This window comes from Vulpes lagopus, chromosome 11, assembly GCF_018345385.1.
Source record: "Vulpes lagopus strain Blue_001 chromosome 11, ASM1834538v1, whole genome shotgun sequence".
Classification (NCBI taxonomy): Eukaryota; Metazoa; Chordata; class Mammalia; order Carnivora; family Canidae; genus Vulpes; species Vulpes lagopus.
In genome coordinates, this window is record NC_054834.1 from 28,361,108 (window position 1) to 28,379,580 (window position 18,473).

The following is an 18,473-nucleotide window of genomic DNA, read 5'->3' on the forward strand; positions in this document are numbered from 1 at the left end:
ATCTTGTATTAAGCTTCTTTATGCCAACAAAATGAGATCCACTGAATGTTAAAAGACTTGGAAAATCTTATCTTCATACATCTCTATATTAACAACTCACTTATTAAATAAAATAGCCCTGTTCCTTTTAGTGTTTGTCTTTCTTTCAAAATATTTGAGACAAAGGCAACATTAATAAATAAAAAAGAGTAAAAATAGTAAGAATTATTTGTCTTGAGTTTCTTATAAGACTACTGAATAAGAGATTGGGGGAAAGGATATTGGCATCTCATTTTATTTTTTATTTATTTTTAAAGATTTTATTTATTTATTCATGAGAGACACATAGAGAGGCAGAGACATAGGCAGAGAGAGGGACAGGCTCCCTGCAGGAGCCTGATGTGGGACTCTATCCCATGACTCCAGGATAAGGCCCTGGGCCGAAGGTAGGCGCTAAACTGCTGAGCCACCTGGGCATCCTGGATATTGGCTTTATTTATTTATTTATTTATTTATTTCCCGGATATTGGCATTTTAATCATAGTTCTATAATATACTAAATGTATGGCTAGAAACCAAGTAAATATCAAGTGTGTGGGAGGAAATGTAGGAGCAGATCAGTAATATGAGAGGATGACATAGGCATCCTCTGTAATTTGAGTTTTTTCATTTAGTATTGATGGATAATGTTAATTTTCCCGTAGTACCTTAGTACTCAGTACATATAGTTTCTAATAATATCACACCTTTGTCTTGAAGTTGTCTTAGCATGCTTTTCTGTTTATGTATGGATCTTGTCTCTAAGCCACTTTCTTTTTTAATGATTATATTATTTTGCTACAGGAAGAGTTGGATTTGTCGTCTTCTTCCCAGATGTCTCCCCTTTCCTTATATGGTGAAAGCTCTCATAGTCCCTCCTTAGCAGAGCCACTGAAAGAAGATAAGCCCATCATTGGTCCTAGCAAAACTGGTATGACTCCATCTTCTAACTTCTGTTCTTTCTAATTTGTACTGAGCTTCAGCTCCATTTTTTTAAAAGAAAAGATTGGATTAAGTGCATATTTATTAAGCTGGCTTTTTGTTTTTAAAATTGTGGACCTGTTTTCTTTGCTATGGTTAGTTAATGTGGAGAGGAGAGGCAGGAAATGATGGTTGTCTTTATAGGTGAAAAATGCTTTAACATAGATGTAGGCTTCATCATCTTCGGGACAGAATTCAAAGATTCAGTTAAAGATATTGATTGTGAAGTCCATTTGGGTGTGACATTTATTACCTCTCAATCTTCAGTGATTTTAGCTATTTTCTTTTACCAGTTCATATATCCCTTTCCCAAAGCTGCAGTGTGGTCATTACACCAAAAACCATCATTGTGACCATCAGTGTGGTTAAAAAGGAAGATCTCATTCAACTTCTAAAATCAATGTCATGGGAATGTAATGTATAGCATGGTGACTATAGTTAATAATACTGTGTTGCATATTCGAAAGTTGCTAAGGGAATGGATCTTATGTTCTCATCACAAGAAAGAAATTTGTAAATGTGTGGGATAACAGGTGTTAACTAGACTTCTTGTGGTAAAATCCTTTTGTGATATAAATATCAAATCATATTGTATATGTGAAATTAATATAATGTTATATATCAATTGTACCTCAAAAAAGGGAGTAGACCTCATATTAAGGACTTTCCTTTAGTCCATTTAGGTGTAGAGTAGCTATGCTTAAACTCCAGGTGAGGACAGTTACTCAGAGGTCAAGATTATGTATAGAAAAAAAGTGTATAATAGAATCTAATTTCTAAGAATTGCTTAATTGCTTTTAGATTGATTTGTGTTTTGTTTGGATTTTTTCCAGAAAATGGACTGACTCCAAAGAAAAAAATTCAGATGAATTCAAAACCTTCAATTCAGCCCAAGCCTTTATTACTTCCAGCAGCACCCAAGACTCACACAAACTCGGGCGTTCCAGCAAAAACCATCATTATTCAGACACTACCCACGCTTATGCCATTGGCAAAGCAGCAGCCAATTATCAGCATACATCCTGCACCCACTAAAGGTACCTGAGTGGAATTCGAAACTGCATATGTTTAATTGATGGACACTAAGATTTTCGTCATGTCATTTGTTTTAACTCAGGTTATAATTTCTGAGCACATGCAGTGTGCCAGGAATTGTCCTTGGTTTTGAGGATGTCGCAGAGATGACTAATATGTGGTTCCTATCCTAACAGAAGAGATAGCTTACCTAGATTAATTATATCTGATACATCTTTTTTTTTCTTCCAGTTTTAATTATGAAAACACCTATCAGGCTTGTTTTATATAACTACTTGTAATGAAGAAGAAAATCCAGGAAACTTTCTTGGTATCATTTTATTTTGAGATTTTTGTGTCCATGATCTTTTTTTTTTTTTAAAGATTTATTTATTTGTGTACTCACAGAGAGAGAGAGGCAGAGACACAGGCAGAGGGAGAAGCAGGCTCCATGCAGGGAGCCCGACTTGGGACTCAATCCCAGGTCTCCAGGATCACACCCTGGGCTGCAGGCGGCGCTAAACCGCTGCACCACCGGGGCTGCCCTGATCTCCTGTTTTTAAGGAGAAGTCAGTACATAAATAATATCACAGGTCTAATAGGTGAATTTTGACAATAGGATCAGGCCCTTCTGCAGAGGCAGTGTGCTTTCGTAAACTTGATGTTGAGTGGGGGCATTGTGAAGAGATCTGAACTCTTTGTCTTCATGTAGTTAAGAATGTGTGTTTCTATAATTTATCCACCAGATGGCCCCACATACTTGATTCTACACCAATTGTAGCATTGAAAGAAGTTCATGGTTGAAGATATGGTAGTGTGCATATACAGGAATTTGCACTTGGAGATGTCTTAGGCCGATTAGCTGTCACTCTCATACTGATAAGTGTATACAGGAGTAAAGGAAAACCTGTTCGACATTCCTTTCCTGGATTTAGGACTAGGTCTCAGTGGCTATGGTTGTAATCAAACACCAATGTGACCTTTGCTGTCATGGCTATGTTTCCAGCTCTAGATTGTTAATTCATTTCTTTGGAGCAAGAAGGTCAAGTTTTAATGAGAGCAAGGTCATAAATTTAATTACTAGTTACTCTATTTGTTTTGTTTTACTCCAAGGTCATGGACAATATGACATTGATAAAGAGAAGAACTAGGTGGGAGACTGGACAAGTCCATGAAAATCCATCAAATCTACCAAAACTGCCTCAGACAAACCTGAAATACCTGCCGTTTTAGTACAGGGTCAGAATTCCTGCCTTTTTCGTGTGAAAAATAGCAGTCCTATAGAATGGGTGTTCTCGTGGTCTATGAATGGATGGATGTTAAATGTTCATGAACTCGAAATAAAATATAAGATTTATTGTATATGTGGATTTTCCAAGGATAGTCTCCAAAACTTTCATCAGGATCTCAAAAGGGTCTGTGTCTTCCCAAAGGCTAAGAATTTAAACTTGTGAAGAACTTCATTATGGTTCCCATAAGCTCTTAAAGCACAAGTATAATAAAGCAAAATCTGGACATTAATATAGCTAGTCTGTAAAGCAAGGGCCACTCCTCTAAGAATTTTTGCTCTTAGGAAAAAAAAAAAAAAGAATTTGTTCTTAGCAGATCATGCTCAAGTGAAAGAAGACAAACCATTCTTTCCTGAGCAGTTTATCAGGTTCAGGAACCTGAATTATACATTATTCAGAACATCAATGCCTGCCCATTATCTGAAGATAGTACTTACATTTGCTAATATAAGGCATTTGTGTGTTTTTATAGTATAGTCTAGAGAGTTGGTATTATTATAACATATAGATTTAAGTGTATGTCTCTCATTTATTTGAAATAAAGAGGTAGAGGAGAAATACAGGAGAGACATTTTACAGTTAATCAATGTAAGTATCAGTAGTAAATATTTTACCATTAAAGAAGAAGTAATTCTTACAGGATCCTTTAACTTGGAAGTAAAGCCCACCGTGGTTTGGCTCCAGTTTAGTTTTCTAACTTTACATTATAATCACTCCTTTTTATAAACCCAACTTCCTCTTCTAGTCCAACCAATCTGGCCACTGTCCCTTGAATTCTCTCGTTTTTCCTAGTTTCTTGGCTCAGACTATTCTCTCTGCCTGAAACAACTTCTGTAACTAAGTCCTATATGTCCATTAAGAGTGTTAGGAGGAGTGCAGGTGAGAGATGATGAAAACTTGGTATGTCAGTGAAAATGGAGAGCCAGGATAGAGAGTGCAGATGTTAAAAAGTGCAGAATTGCAGGCTTGGTGATTGGATGGTTTGGAAGGGGGTTGTAGGATAGAGAGGAACATATCCTACCTGATGGGCTTTTTGGGTAGATGATAGTGCACATCATTGAAATGGAGGATAGAGGTGACATAACTTGCCCCAGGTCATTCTCCTTCTGAGAGGTAGAGGCATAACAGGTGGTCTGGCTCAGAGTCTGTGTAATTAGTCATAATGCTGTATGCCTCTAAAAGAATGTGGAGATGTGCTTCTTGATCTCCAGAATTCTTATTGGGGAGTTAACATATTTATATAAATAAATAACAGTGACTATGAGAACTAATAAGTTAATAATACAGGTAGTGGCCTTATGGAAACTGTTATTATATAGAAATGGAAATTAATAATAATAAGTAAGAGCTAACATTGAAGTTCCTGTGGCAGACAGTGTGGCAGACACTGTTAGTTTAAGTGCATTATCTTTTTTTTTTTAGGTGCATTATCTTATTTAATCCTTACATCAGCTCTGTGAGGATATGTATTATTATTTTTATTTTTAAAGATTTATTTATTCATGAGAGACACACAGAAAGGCAGAAACAAAGGCAGAGGGAGAAGCAGGCTCCTGGTAGGGAGCCTCTTGCAGGACTTGATCTCAGGACCCTGGGATTGTGACCTGAGCCAAAGGCTCAACCACTGAGCCATCCAGGTGTCCCAGGATATGTATTGTTACTGTCTTTATTTTATAGATGAGAAAGTTGAGACACAGAGAAATCATTTACCCCAAGTCACATAGTTGTATTATTTTAGACCAAGTAAGCATTCAATAAATGTTTGATACATAGTTTGATATCTTTGAAGAAAATTGAAAAGAAAGAATGCCTATCACAGTCTGTGTCTTGTGAGTCATATGTATGACTATGAGTCATACATAGTCACATATTTAGCGTTGAATCTAGCCATGTTCTGGTAGTTCTGTTAAGGGAGATTTGTATGTAATGTCTAAGGGGATTTTGAGTGTGCTGAAATGGTTTTTCTTTTTTACTGTTTTCACACTAGAGACAGTAGTCACCACGTTCAGTTGCTAATTATTTAAGGCCCAAAACAGTCCTTTGCATTGCATTCTGTGAACCCATGAGCCCATCGCAGATCAGTGTTTAGCAAGTCACCATGAGGGTTTTGTTTTCTTGAACATGTTGCAATAGAAGTTTCTCCCCCATTCTGTCTTGAACGCAAGCATGTCTAGAATATTTAGAGGAGCCTTGATTTAGATGCTAAGTAATTTAAGGATAGTTGGGCCCCCTGGGACGTTGATTATGGAAAACAAGAGAGGAGTGGCCTGGTAGGACTGGGAGCTGCACTGGGGACGCAGACCATGCCTCACTGTGGCTCTACCCCTACTCCATGAGGCAGTTTTCTCAGCAAGGAGGTGGTGATAACCAGGCAACGGGTAGTATAGACTTGGGCTATTTTTTCTAACTTAGTTTTAAGAACTATTACAAAGCCATTTGCATGTGTTAACTGCAGCTAGAATTATGATCCTTTCTTCGAAATGACTTAATTCTCTACATTTACCACCTCCTTTGCTCTTTGGAATAATCCCAAAGCTCATTGAACAGCATGTTTCGTTTGGGGATTTTTTTTTTTTTTATTGCAGCTTTTAAACTGAGATGTGGAACACTGCTTCCATTAATGCTCTTCTCAAAGTATTGGTTTAAGTCAGTGGTTCCCACCCTATAGACTGTGGACTCTAGGGTATGGGAGGTGGGAGTAGTAGCTTTAGACATTTTGCAAGGCATCTGCAAATCTATATATCTGGCAAGTATTTTCTGTAGACTGAATACTTTGTTTTATAGATCTTTGTATTCCTGTTTTTCTAATTTTTGTGGCTACAGTTCAGATTAATAAACTACAAATTTATTTTATTTTTTATTTTTATTTATTTTTAAGATTTTATTTTTATTTATTCATGAGACACACACACACACACACACGCACACACAGAGAGAGAGAGAGAGAGAGAGAGGCAGAGATACAGGCAGAGGAGAAGCAGGCTCCATGCAGGGAGCCTGATATGGGACTCGATCCCTAGTCTCCAGGATCACACCCGAGGCTGAAGGTGGTGCCAAACCGCTGAGCCACCGGGGCTGCCCCTAAATTTTTTTTTTTTTTAAGCTAAAACAGGTGTTCTTAACAAACAGGTGTTCTGAAGTATTATTTAGATTTTTAGTTTTTTCTTGATCCTTTGAAGTACTGAGCTCTGTTTTACGTGGGTCATGTTACACTGGAAGTATAATGCTTTTTTTTTTTCCTTGAAGAATTATAAATATTTATGTAATTTTAGTTGCTGGTTGCTGTAGTACCTTTATTTTGCTAGATAGGCTCAAGCAGCTGTGGATATTACGGGAGGCTTTCAGCACCTTATAAAATTGCCCAGATCTGAAAGGACGCATTCAGCAGGCAAGTGAGATTTCTGACAGACCAATTATAAGTTATGAGAGTCTTCTTTAGGTTAATGATACTAATTCTCTTCATATTAGCATAATTAAAAAATAATGTTAAATATGAAGATTAAGAAAAGGTTTGGAGGCCATTTTGTGTGTGTAGGGGGAGTTGGTATTATCTACAGACTAGTGTAGATTACAGATTTATGTTTCCTGTGCTTGTTCACTGTGAATTCATCTCAAATGGTTTTAGCATTTTTTTTAACAAGGGTATTGTGAACAACTTTATAAAAATATGTACATTTTTAATTGGAGTATAATTAACATTCAGTGTTACTAGTTTCAGGTGCACAATGTAATTGAACAATTCTATACATGACTCAGTGCTCATCACAATAAATGTAGTCTTCATCCCCTTTATTTCACCTTTTCCCCTCCCACCTCTCTGCTGGCAACCACCAATTTTCTTTATTTAAAAGTTTGGGGTTTTGTTTTTGTTTCTTTAGGGGCATAGCATGGGGAAATTCGGGCAGTGGGGGGTCGGGAAGCAGCAGAGGGAGAGGAAGAGAGAATCCCAAGCGGGCCCTACACTCAGTGTGGAGCCTGACACAGGGCTCAATCTCATGACCCTAAGATCATGACCCAAGCTGAAATCAGGAGTCCAAGCTTAATGGACTAAGCCACCCAAGTGCCCCTAGAGTCTATTTTTGTTGTTGCTTATCTCCTCTTTTTTCGTTTGTTTTGTTTTTTAATTTCCACATGAGTGAAATCATATGGTATTTGTCTCTCTCTGATTTCACTTAGTGCTCTACTCTCTAGACGCATCCTTTTTTTTTTTTAAACAAATGGCAAGATATCATTCTTTTTTATGGCTGAATAATATTCCATTGCATATATATACACCACATGTTCTTTATCCATTCCTCAACTGATGGATACTTGGGTTGTATCCTTATCTTGGCTATGGTAAATATTGTTGCAAGTTTTAACATTTTGATATTTGTAGCCTCTGTCCTTCCAAGTATTGAGTTACTGAATCTCCATTTATAATATATTTTTGGTGCTGTATTTCCAAATCTTTCTTATTTATTTATTTATTTATTTATTTATTTAAGATTTTATTTATTTACTTATGAGAAACACACAGAGAGAGACAGAGACACAGGCAGAGGGAGAAGCAGGCTCCATGCAGGGAGCCTGACGTGGGACTCGATCCTGGGTCTCCAAGATCATGCCCTGGGCTGAAGGCGGGGCTAAACCGCTGAGCCACCTGGGCTGCCCATAAATCTTATTAATTTAAAATACATGGCTCTCAGTGTTCAGTATAAAAGGTTTATTATTTATAATATGAAAAATACTTTTTAGCACAAATTCATTTCAGTGGCTAATAGAGAAATCTACGTATGACTTCGGAAGTTTGATATGGATATAGTTAAGAAAAAAATTGTAATACATTGTTAATGATAATTTCATAGGGAACACATTTAGTTGGTTTCATTAAAAACAAGCAACAAAGGTCACTGTGCGTGTGTGCTGCTATTGATGATATTTTAACTGGTGGTTTTAAATCCCCTCTCCGTGTCTTCCTCCTCTCATGTGCACAGGAAACCTAAATGTTAAACACTGTCCTTTGCCATAATGGTTACGCACACTCTGATTCCTTTCCTTTTGTCTCCACTGCAGGTCCCACCGTAGTGCTCTCTCAGCCCGCCATGGTGCAGCTTCAGGCACCTGGAGTTCTGCCCTCTCCTGCCCCTGTCGTTGCTGTTGCTGGGGGTGCCACACAACTACCTAATCATGTGGTGAATGTGGTCCCGGCCCCTGTGGCAAATAGCCCCGCGAATGGAAAGCTCTCTGTGACTAAACCTGTCCTACAAAGTACCATGCGAAGTGTGGGCTCGGATGTAAGTGTTGGAACTTAGTACTTTATCATACCTGATTTAAGAAAACAAAGCCAAAACACACTGTTTTGTTGCCTTGTTTTTGCTTTTTAAAATCTGTTATATTGCCTCCAATAAAAGAATGTGCTGAGATTGCACATCCATTATTTGGTGGCAAATTATTCTGTTAGACTTTAAGTGAAAAGGTTTTAAAATGTCTGAAGTTGTTTGATAAAAAGTGACGTATGCATACTTTCCTCTGGAACTCCTTCTTTCAAACCCTCTTCTCACATTGTTCAAGACCCTCCCCCAGCCCAGTCAGACACTGGTATTTTCCAAGACTCTTTCATGTCTCCTGATTGAAATGTTTTTGGCAATTCCCAGATAAGAGTCTGTAGACTATTTTTTTTGTCAGGGTTTATATTTATCTTCTCTTTTGACTTATTGAAGGGTTTTCAGCACTGCATAATGATGACTTATACTACTCTTAGTTCTGTCTCTTAATGATTAGTTGGTATTTTCCCATCTTGGCAAATCTTTAGGTTTTCTAGTGTGTCAGAGGGTTTTTAAAAGTAATTTATAAATCGCAGAAAGTTTCCTAAGACCTGTCCTCCTTAAAGCCAGTTACAGCATTTGTCAGCTAATCCTTGCTTTCTTTAAAAGTGATACAAAAATATCTCACAGTGTGTATTAAGTAGTAAACGAACATCAGGGACCTAAAGTTTAATGAAAGAGTCAAATAATCATTCTAACAGTGAGTTCTCTTAAATTGTTACTGGCAAGGCAAACCTGTATGTGTTTTCTTTAAAATAAAAGTAGACATTACTGGTTGTTAATATTGCTAAGTTGATCTTTTCTTTAGTTATTGTGAAGTTCTTTAAAAATTTTATAAGTTATTAAGGTTATTGCAATAACCTGCTCTACATTTATTTATTTATTTATTTATTTATTTATTTATTTATTACCATAATTTATTAACTAGCATGTTAGTAGCCCTGTAGTGAAATTGCTCCACTGTTGCATAAACACAAGTAAGTAATCTCCGTCAACAATATTTTAAAGACCCATAATGAAGGAATATTGTCTGGTGAAAGTAGGAAAGTAGAACATTGAAGGTCTACAATAATTCCCATAGTTTATACAAGTTTTGAAAGCTGCGTACCCAGACATGGAAAAAAATTAGTGTCAGATGAGAATAGACATGGATTGTACAGGATTAGCCTTGACTGTAAATGTTTATTTTGAGGACTAGAGAAGATAAAGTGTAGTGCTTGTGGTATAAAGGGCACTAAGACACAGTATGTGTTTCAGTTGAGGTTGAAATGATGTGATGCTGGGATTTGCTTAAAATAGTTGGGGACAGGGCAGCCCTGGTGGCTCAGTGGTTTAGCGCCACCTTCAGCCCAGGGCGTGATCTTGGAGACCCCGGATCAAGTCCCGCGTCGGGCTCCCTGCATGGAGCCTGCTTCTCCCTCTGCCTGTGTCTCTGCCTATCTCTCTCTCTCTCTCTTTCTGTGTGTGTGTGTGTGTGTGTGTGTGTGTGTGTCTCATGAATAAATAAATAAAATTAAAAAAAATAGTCCAGGACTTTTTCCTCATCCGGGGTGAGGAGCCCAGGATGGAGGAAACAAGATGGGCAAAATGTTGATAATCATCAAAATTGGATGTAATCTTTCTCTCCTTTTGGTATGTAGGAAAATTTCCATAGTAAGTAAACAACAACAAAAGTCCAAAATATCCTGTGCTATTTTCAATTAAAAAGTTATACAGCCAATAAAAGAAAGGGTATGCTCTTCATAGGAGAGTGAGACAGATAAGAATGATGGAAGAGGATTTTTAAAATTTCCTTTTATTAATCCACTTTAAATTATGAATTTGAATGTTTCTTCTGTGATACTCCCAAATGGAACTAGCAACAGAAAATATTCAAAGTTGTCTTTTTTTTTTTTAAACATCCATCTATTTATTTTAGAACGAGAACATGTGTGTGTGCACACATGCATGCATGCTAACGCAGGGGAGAGGGGCAGAGGGGGAGAGAGGGAGAAAGAAAGAGAATCTCAAGCATACTCTCCGCCAAGTGTGGAGCCTGGTGTGGGGCTTGATCCCACCACCTGGAGATGATGACTTGAACTGAAATCAAGAGTCAGACACTCAAGTGACTGAGCCACCCAGATATCCCTCAAAGTTGTATTTCTATCATGTTAGGATATTTAAAATATTTATTATGAAATCTCTTAAATATGAAAAAAGGTAAAGACTAATTAGAACTTAAAAGAATGTAGATCAACAGTATGTCATAGTTGTTAACAATATTAATGTAATGTTAGTATGTATTTGTAACATCTGACCGTGGGACAGTCCAGAGGAGCATGGCTAGGATGGGGAAAATGTCTTGAAACTATGTCCTCAGTAGAGGAATGGTTTAAGGGTTGGAATGACTCTGTAAACTGAAGAAGAGGAAAAAAAAACACTGAACATAGATCTGGGAGTGGATTCAGGACAGGCTGATGTGTGGAAAACAGGAGGATTTTTCTGGGTTATTCCACAGGACTCAACTAGAATAGGCACAGATACATTATAGGAAGGTTTCCTCTCATTGTAAAATTCTTTGATCAGGTCACTGTATTTAAAAACAGGAAGAAGCCTTTTTTTCTTGTTTCTTTTAGGCTAATATCTGAATAATGAGCATCTTAATGTTGGCCCTCTTCATTGTAGTCTGCTGACCCATTTTGTAATCTCTAAACATTTCAGTTAATCATTTGTTGATCAGTTAGTCAGACATGACCTTTTTGGTGTGAAAGACCATGTTTGTTCTGCTCTTGCATCCTTAAGAGTGCTCTGTGAATTTGGTGAATAATTTACTGATGAAATCTCAGTCAACACTGAGCTGGGGCCTGTGTGAGATGCAAAAGTATGGGACCAGGGCAGCCCGGGTGGCTCAGTGGTTTAGCGCCGCCTCTGGCCCAGGGCGTGACCCCGGAGACCCGGGATTGAGACCTGCGTCTGGCTCCCTTCATGGAGCCTGCTTCTCCCTCTCCCTGTGTCTCTGCCCCCCCTCCCCCTGAATAAATAAATAAAAATCTTAAAAAAAAAGTTAAAAAAGTATGGGACCAACAGGTATGATTTTTTTTTAAAGCAATATTAATTGACTAGTGTTATTACTTTCCAGAATTTAGAGTTGACAGGATTGTAGAAGAAAGATTTCAGGTGCTATGCGTCTGGTGCAAGAGACCTAAAGGCGATTAGAATAAATTTTTTAGTCAACCTGCATTGAGGTTTTGTGCTTATCTTTCCTTGGCCAGCATATCAGGAAGTGAGCCAGGCCTTTTCAGTATGGGTTTTCTGGTCGAGATTTTGACTTAATACTTATTTCAAGTAAAGAAACATCAGTCTGTCCTATCAGCTGGCCAGGCCGTTCAGAACCCAAAGTAAATTTGTTCCAGAAGGAGCTGTAGGAAACTTTGATCTGCTGGTATAGTCTCCTGTGTTAGTAACTTGGTTGACCTTAGTAGTGCATGCATTTGTTAGACTCAAGTCCTATTAAATGATGATAAATTTGAAGTATAAATTTCTGATTCAAAATGGTCAGAAAGAAAAACTTTTCATTATGTGCTTTTTGTGCTTTTAAACCGAAAGCCTGGTGAAAAAGCTGTAATTTAGCAAAAGAAAGCGTATCAGTCTTTTGTGGCTTTGTGATGCTGACATGGCTTTTTTCCTACCTTTTTTGTTCTTTTGTTTGGCTAGATTCTCTCTCTAGAGACCTGCTACTGCCCTAAGTAGCGTTTTTTGCATACCATATTCTGCAAACTGCATTAAGTGCCACATTTTCTGTTATGAAACAGTTTGCCTGGTTCAAATTATAATCTCACTCTTCCTGCCTTTTGCTGGTAAATCTGTTCTGTTTAACTCTTGGAAACCTCACCTAAATTTTCAAGAAATATGGTTGGTTTTTGGCTCTGACCCTGATGGAAAAAATGAACATGGTCTCTCATTTCAGTGTAGAAATTCTCTTATGCAGTTTCTTAGTAAATGGCAATCTTGGAACTGCAAAGTTGCCTTCATAGGAGAGTGTACTTACCTTTCTTTAAAGGGCTATTGAATGTTGCCAGACATCAAACCAAGGGCTTGAAAGCAGGCAGTCTGTTTAAATTTGTGTTGGTGGAATACCTGGGTGGCTCAGCAGTTAGAGCGTCTGCCTTCGGTTCAGGGCATGATCCTGGAGTCCCAGGATCGAGTCCCACATCGGGCTCCCTGCATGGAACCTGCTTCTCCCTCTGCCTGTGTCTCTGCCTCTCTCTCTGTGTCTCTCATGAATGAATAAATAAAATCTTTAAAAAAAAAAAATTTGCATTGGTGTAACTACTGCCCTCTACCCATCATAATTCCATGAAGTTCATGAAACATTATGGCCCTGGTTTTAGGGCTGTGGAGCTGTACATGTTATTGTAGTTATTTGGGAAAAAAGACCAGGAAAAAAAAGTGATGAAATTGTATTCTGTGTCCTTCATAGTGGACCAAGGTGGAGCAGAAAACCTTAATGTAAGTCAGTAGGGGGTAACAATGGAAAGAAAATGATCAGGAACTAGGGCAAAGTTAGAAATACCAGATGGGAGGCTGATCAAGGGTACAGGCTCTGTTGACAAGAGGCCTCAAGCCTTCCCTCAGCCCATTCACTGCATTGAGCTGCTTACAAACCCTTTATTACCTTTCATTCTTTCTAATTCTTAATGACCTTCATCCCTCCCATCCTGGTCCCTGCCCTGGTCACTAAAGCCATCATGAGAAGCTGGGTGCTAGGCGGATCCCTTTCCACCTGCCTGCAGGTATCAGAAATGGTGTGAAGGGGATTCCTCTGGCATACCGAACTGAAACTTTGTCATTTCTTTTCTCTGGAGACAGTGTTATATATCCAGTAAGGCTCAAGATTTCAGGTATTGTTAGTAGTGTGAGCGTGGAGGTGATGTGATATGGGCCCCAGACAGATGCTGTGCACACAGTGTTCCTTTATGGCAGTGCAGGAATGCTGAGCTTTGGGAGTCTAGCACTTTTACAGCAAGCGGTGAGCAAGTTTCCTTGTCCAGAGGAAGACATTACCTCATATTTCAAGGTTTTTTTCTGGGAACACAGCCCTGAGAAAGGGCCTAGGTAAAGAGTGGTCAGGGTCTTGTATTCTTGGCACGCCCAGGAAAATGTATAGTAGCAGGATTCCCAAGAGACTCCTAGAGAAATATCTTTCAAGAAAAATATGCATCTAAAAAAATTCGTTTACAGTGCAAAGCAATGCAGAGAAACTCTTAGAAAAATGGAGAATGCCTGTGGTTCTCTTTCAGGGAAAAAAAAAGCATTATTTCTAATGACACTTAAGCTGCTTGCTTTATCTGTAGCACCTAAGAATAGGTCTTCTGTTAGGTCCAAGTGTGAGCTGAATATCCACCCTTAAGTGATGTGGTCAGCTGAGATCTAAGAAGATAAATAATGAATAGATACTTTTTAGTGACTAAATTCTTTAACAACAAAGACGTTGACATCATGATACTTCTTTAGGCTTTAAAGTAGAGGAATCCATCAGAACAAATTCAACAGGAAGGATTTGGAGACTTGAAAAGCTATCCAGATTTTAGTAAAATATTAGTTCTGTGTTGATTGCTTTTCTGACTTTGCTGGTACCAGGGATTCTGCAAATCAAAGAAAAACATGCTTTGTTAAAATACTTGTAGTTTCTCTTTAGATGGAGATTTGGGGCTTCTAAGAATTTATCTTGAATAAGGACTTTGGCAAGTGATTTCATTTGTGGTTATAGTAGCTTTGGAAAGGGAAGTGAACAGAAGAAGGTTTTATTCGCCCCTCCGGGTTGTATTGCATGAGGTTAGATTTACGCCCTGGCAACTGGAGCGTTCTTTGTTCTGCGTTTTCCAGTTTGACATCTTGATAGGGTTAATAAATAATTATTTTTAAAGGGATGCTGGTTTCTATCTTGATAAATAATTAACACTTAATTCCCTTCTCTCTGATTTCCCTTCCTGCAGCCTGTCCCTGGGGACAGTCTCTCCATACTTCACATGCTTTGTAGCCGCTTGGTTCCCCTGCCCAGAAGCATTCATTGTCCCTCGATTTTTGCGCATCTTTCTCAAGATGATTCCTTAGTAGATTAATATTTATGGTTTTATCCATTTGCCTGTTTTATAGAATGGTGATAAGTATGTCCACACTGTCCTGCACCTTAGTTTTCTCATTTAGTGTATCTTAGGGAACTGTCCATATCAGTACATAAAAATTTATCTTATTCCTTCAATAGCTGCATGGCAGTCTGTTTCATAGGAGTGTCATAATTAATTCAGATTTTTGCAGTTTTTTTCTTTGTAAGCATTCTTCCGTGGGGAATAACTTGGTACTTGTTTAATTTTGTTTATATGCAAGTTTATCTGTAGGAGAAATTCCTAGAACTGACATAAGTCAGAGGTAGGTAGTTTTTTGATGTTGATAGATACTGTCAAATGGCCTGCCATCGGGGTAGTTCTGATTAATCCTCCACTTTGTATGAGAGTGCCAGTCACAGGGCTTCTCAGAGGAGTGCATGGACAGTGTCTCCACAAACACTTTCCCTTCTCACATCAACCCTTTCCTTGCATAATTGTTTATAATACTGGGTATGTGCATTTGTCTGGAGAACAAGTCAATAGCTTCCTATGTAATTTTTTTTTAATTTTTTTTAAATTTATTTTATTTTATTTTTTTTAAATTTTTTGTTTTGTTTCTTTGTAATAACTTGTTGAGATATAATTCACATACGTAGAGTTCACCCTTATAAAGTGTAAAATTTAGTGGTTTTCAGTATATTCACAGAGTTTTGCTGCCATTACTGCTAATTCCAGAATGTTCACATCACCCTAAAAAGAAGCTTTGTACCCATTTATCAGTCATTCCTATTCCGATCTTTTCCCCAGCCCTTGGCAACCACTAATCTGCTTTCTCTTTGTATGGAATTGCCTATTCTGGATTTTCACATCAGTAGAATTATACATAGTGTGGCCTTTTGTGTATGACTTCTTTTTTACTTAGCATAATGTTTTTCAAGGTCCATTAATATCATAACATGGATCAGTACTATTATTTTTTGTGGCCAAATAATTTTCCATTGTTTAACTAGATGGCATTTTGGATTATCCATTTATCAGTTAATGGAGATTTGGATAGCTTCATAACAGCCACTCTCCGGCTATTATGAATAATATTACTTTGAACATTCAGGTATAAGTTTTCATAGTCTTTTTGAAACCCTTTTTAATATGGAGACTATTTACAAGTCAGTGAGAAAAATGCAAGTTAATCCAACAATCAAATGGACAAAAGTATGTGAATAGATAATTCACAAGAGAGAATGGCAAATTTTTCAGTTAAAGTATCAATGGCTATATATTCTTGAAGGGGTATGCCTCTGAAAGATTACGGTTTTAAAATATGTGAAAGAATATTAATTATTAATAGAAGTTTTGACTGGCTAAAGAATGATATTCAAGGGTTAAAAGTATTATGGTTAAAATTTTCTGTGGCTCATCCACCTTGCTATTATGAGTTCTAAAGAAAAGTATCTGTATTTCTTTCTTGTAAATCCCCAGCATTGTATGTGCATTGCAGTCCTGCGGATCTGTGTGTGTGTACACATGTGTATTAGACTTTGTATTTGACAATAATGTCAAATATTTAAAAGTTGCAGAAACAAAAATCCTCCAGAGAATGCCCATGTACCTTTACCCATTCACCTATTAACATTTTACCCCTTTTGTTTTATTAATTCTTTCTTTCTGGCTATCTGTCCATCTACACACTCTGTTTTTTCCCCCAAACTATTGTAGAATAAGTTACATGCCTTATAGTTCTTTACCACTAATATTTCAGTGTGTATTTTTTCAGAATAGGGATATTCTACATACCCACAGTAAAGTCATCAACTTTGTAAATTTCATTTGTAAAATACTTTGATCCGCTGTCAGTATTATAGTTTTGTCAGTTGACCTAGTAATAAATACCCTTTACTGAATTTTTTCCATTTCAATACAGGGCCCAGTCTAGGGCCAGATACTGCATTTGGTTGACTTGTCTCTTTAGCTTCTTTTAATCTGGAACATTTCCTCAGTGTTTGTCTTTTTGATGCTTTAGAAGAATTCATCTCTTTTCTAGTCATAATAGATTTATTTCTTCATTAGAGAAAGAGAGTGAGAGCATGCATGCACTTGAGCAAGGGAAGGGTCAGAGGGAGAGAGAGAGAATCCTTAAGCAGACACCCTGCTGAGTGCAGAGCCTGGTGTGGGGCCTAATGCAAGGCTCAATATAGGGCTCCATCCCAGGACCCTGAGATCATGACCTGAGCTGAAATCAAGAGCCGGCCACTTCGCCGACTGAGCCACCAAAGTGGCCTTCTAGTATAGTTTTAATAAGTACTTCACATTCAAATTGGATTGTAAATGATTTATTTTTATGTAGTTCTGTTTGAGTCTCACAAAATCTTTATAAAGTGGGTGATATTCATTCCCATTTCACAATGAAAGGAATCAGTTGGTTAGGTGTTTTAGTCAAGGCCATATTGCTGAGATGGCTAATCTTGATTAAGTGGTGTGTGCCACACTTGTCTAAGTGCATGACTCACAGATCCTCACTTTGAATCTCTTGATGGCCCATTGAGGTGAATGAGAGCCATGATACCTATGGATTAAGAGCAGAATGACGGTTCTTGGAGGAGTGTGAACTAGCTTTTTATTGTTAGGCTATTTTTCTGTTTCTACAGTGATTAACTGTAATGTTCAGATTTTGTCTGTTTTTGTTTTTTAAGTCACTTAAAATTTAAAATGTGAAAATAGCTGGAATGCAGGCAGATATTTTCAGTATTGCTTTAGTTGCACAGTTTATTGGAGCAGCTGCGATTGGTGATGGAGTTAAGAATTTTTGCCTCACTCAATTTATTCATAGCAGCATGTATCTCTTTTTACTGACACATGTATGTGGTATATTATTGCTAACAGAGAACCTCACATCCATGAGTTGTGTAATCCTCACCTCAGTTATTTGACTTGCTCCAGTTGAGTTAGGATTCAGGTCTAGGCCTTGTCTTGGTGCAGTGCTGCTGTCACTCACCCCTCTCTGCTCTATTAATGGGGCTTTACTTTCAAGGCAGCCCTGATGCAGTGCCAACTTCAAATTACCTACCTCTTATAACTTGCTTCTTTTCCCTTTTCTCTCCCTCTACAAATGTATTCTCATAATTTTAAAAAATTTTCAGGTGTACCTGGATGGCTCAGTGGGTTAAGCATCTGCCTTTGGCTCAGGTCATGATCCGGGGGTTCTGGGATTGGCCCCACATTGGGCTTCCTGCTCAGCGGGGAGCCTGCTTCTCCCTCTCTGCCTGCCTGCTTCTCTTCCTGTGTGTGCTCTTTCTCTGTCAAATAAATAAATAAAATCTTAAAAATTTAAGCAGGTGGTTTAAAGTCTTGAGAGACAAAGTATAACGGCCGACCTTATATGAATAGTTTGGTGATCTCAAAATTTACAGCAAAATTACTCTCATCTGTATCTTGTGATGCAGTAATTACTGTGATATGTGACAGACAATTCAGTATATTTAGCATCAGTACTGGAACCATTTTGGTTTTGGGCTGAATGAGACCTTCAGAGGATGAAGGGGATGAATCTCAAGTTTTTGCCCACAATCCACACTAAGAAATGTGTTTTACATCTTTCTTATACACAGTCTAGTGAAACAGTATTACATAGAAAGTTCTGTTTTCTTTTATTCTATCCTGTGCTTTCTTGTCAATTTTTTAAAGACCCTTGTGATCCACTAAATTTATCATACTACTTGATATTGGGTTATACTAGTTTCAAAAACACTGTTCTGGTTTAACTCCCTGTTAGTATTTCTGTG

At 37.8% G+C, this 18,473-nt stretch overlaps 1 protein-coding gene across 1 annotated transcript in view; it reads left to right on the plus strand.

Annotated features, from left to right (window-relative positions):
- Positions 1-18,473, plus strand: part of ATF6 (activating transcription factor 6) — a 198,332-nt gene that overhangs the window by 24,395 nt on the left and 155,464 nt on the right. Inside the window, exons 5-7 of the mRNA XM_041773611.1 lie at positions 823-949; positions 1,833-2,036; positions 8,358-8,578. Of these exons, the coding sequence (XP_041629545.1) occupies positions 823-949; positions 1,833-2,036; positions 8,358-8,578 (552 nt within the window). The remainder of the gene's footprint in view (positions 1-822; positions 950-1,832; positions 2,037-8,357; positions 8,579-18,473) is intronic.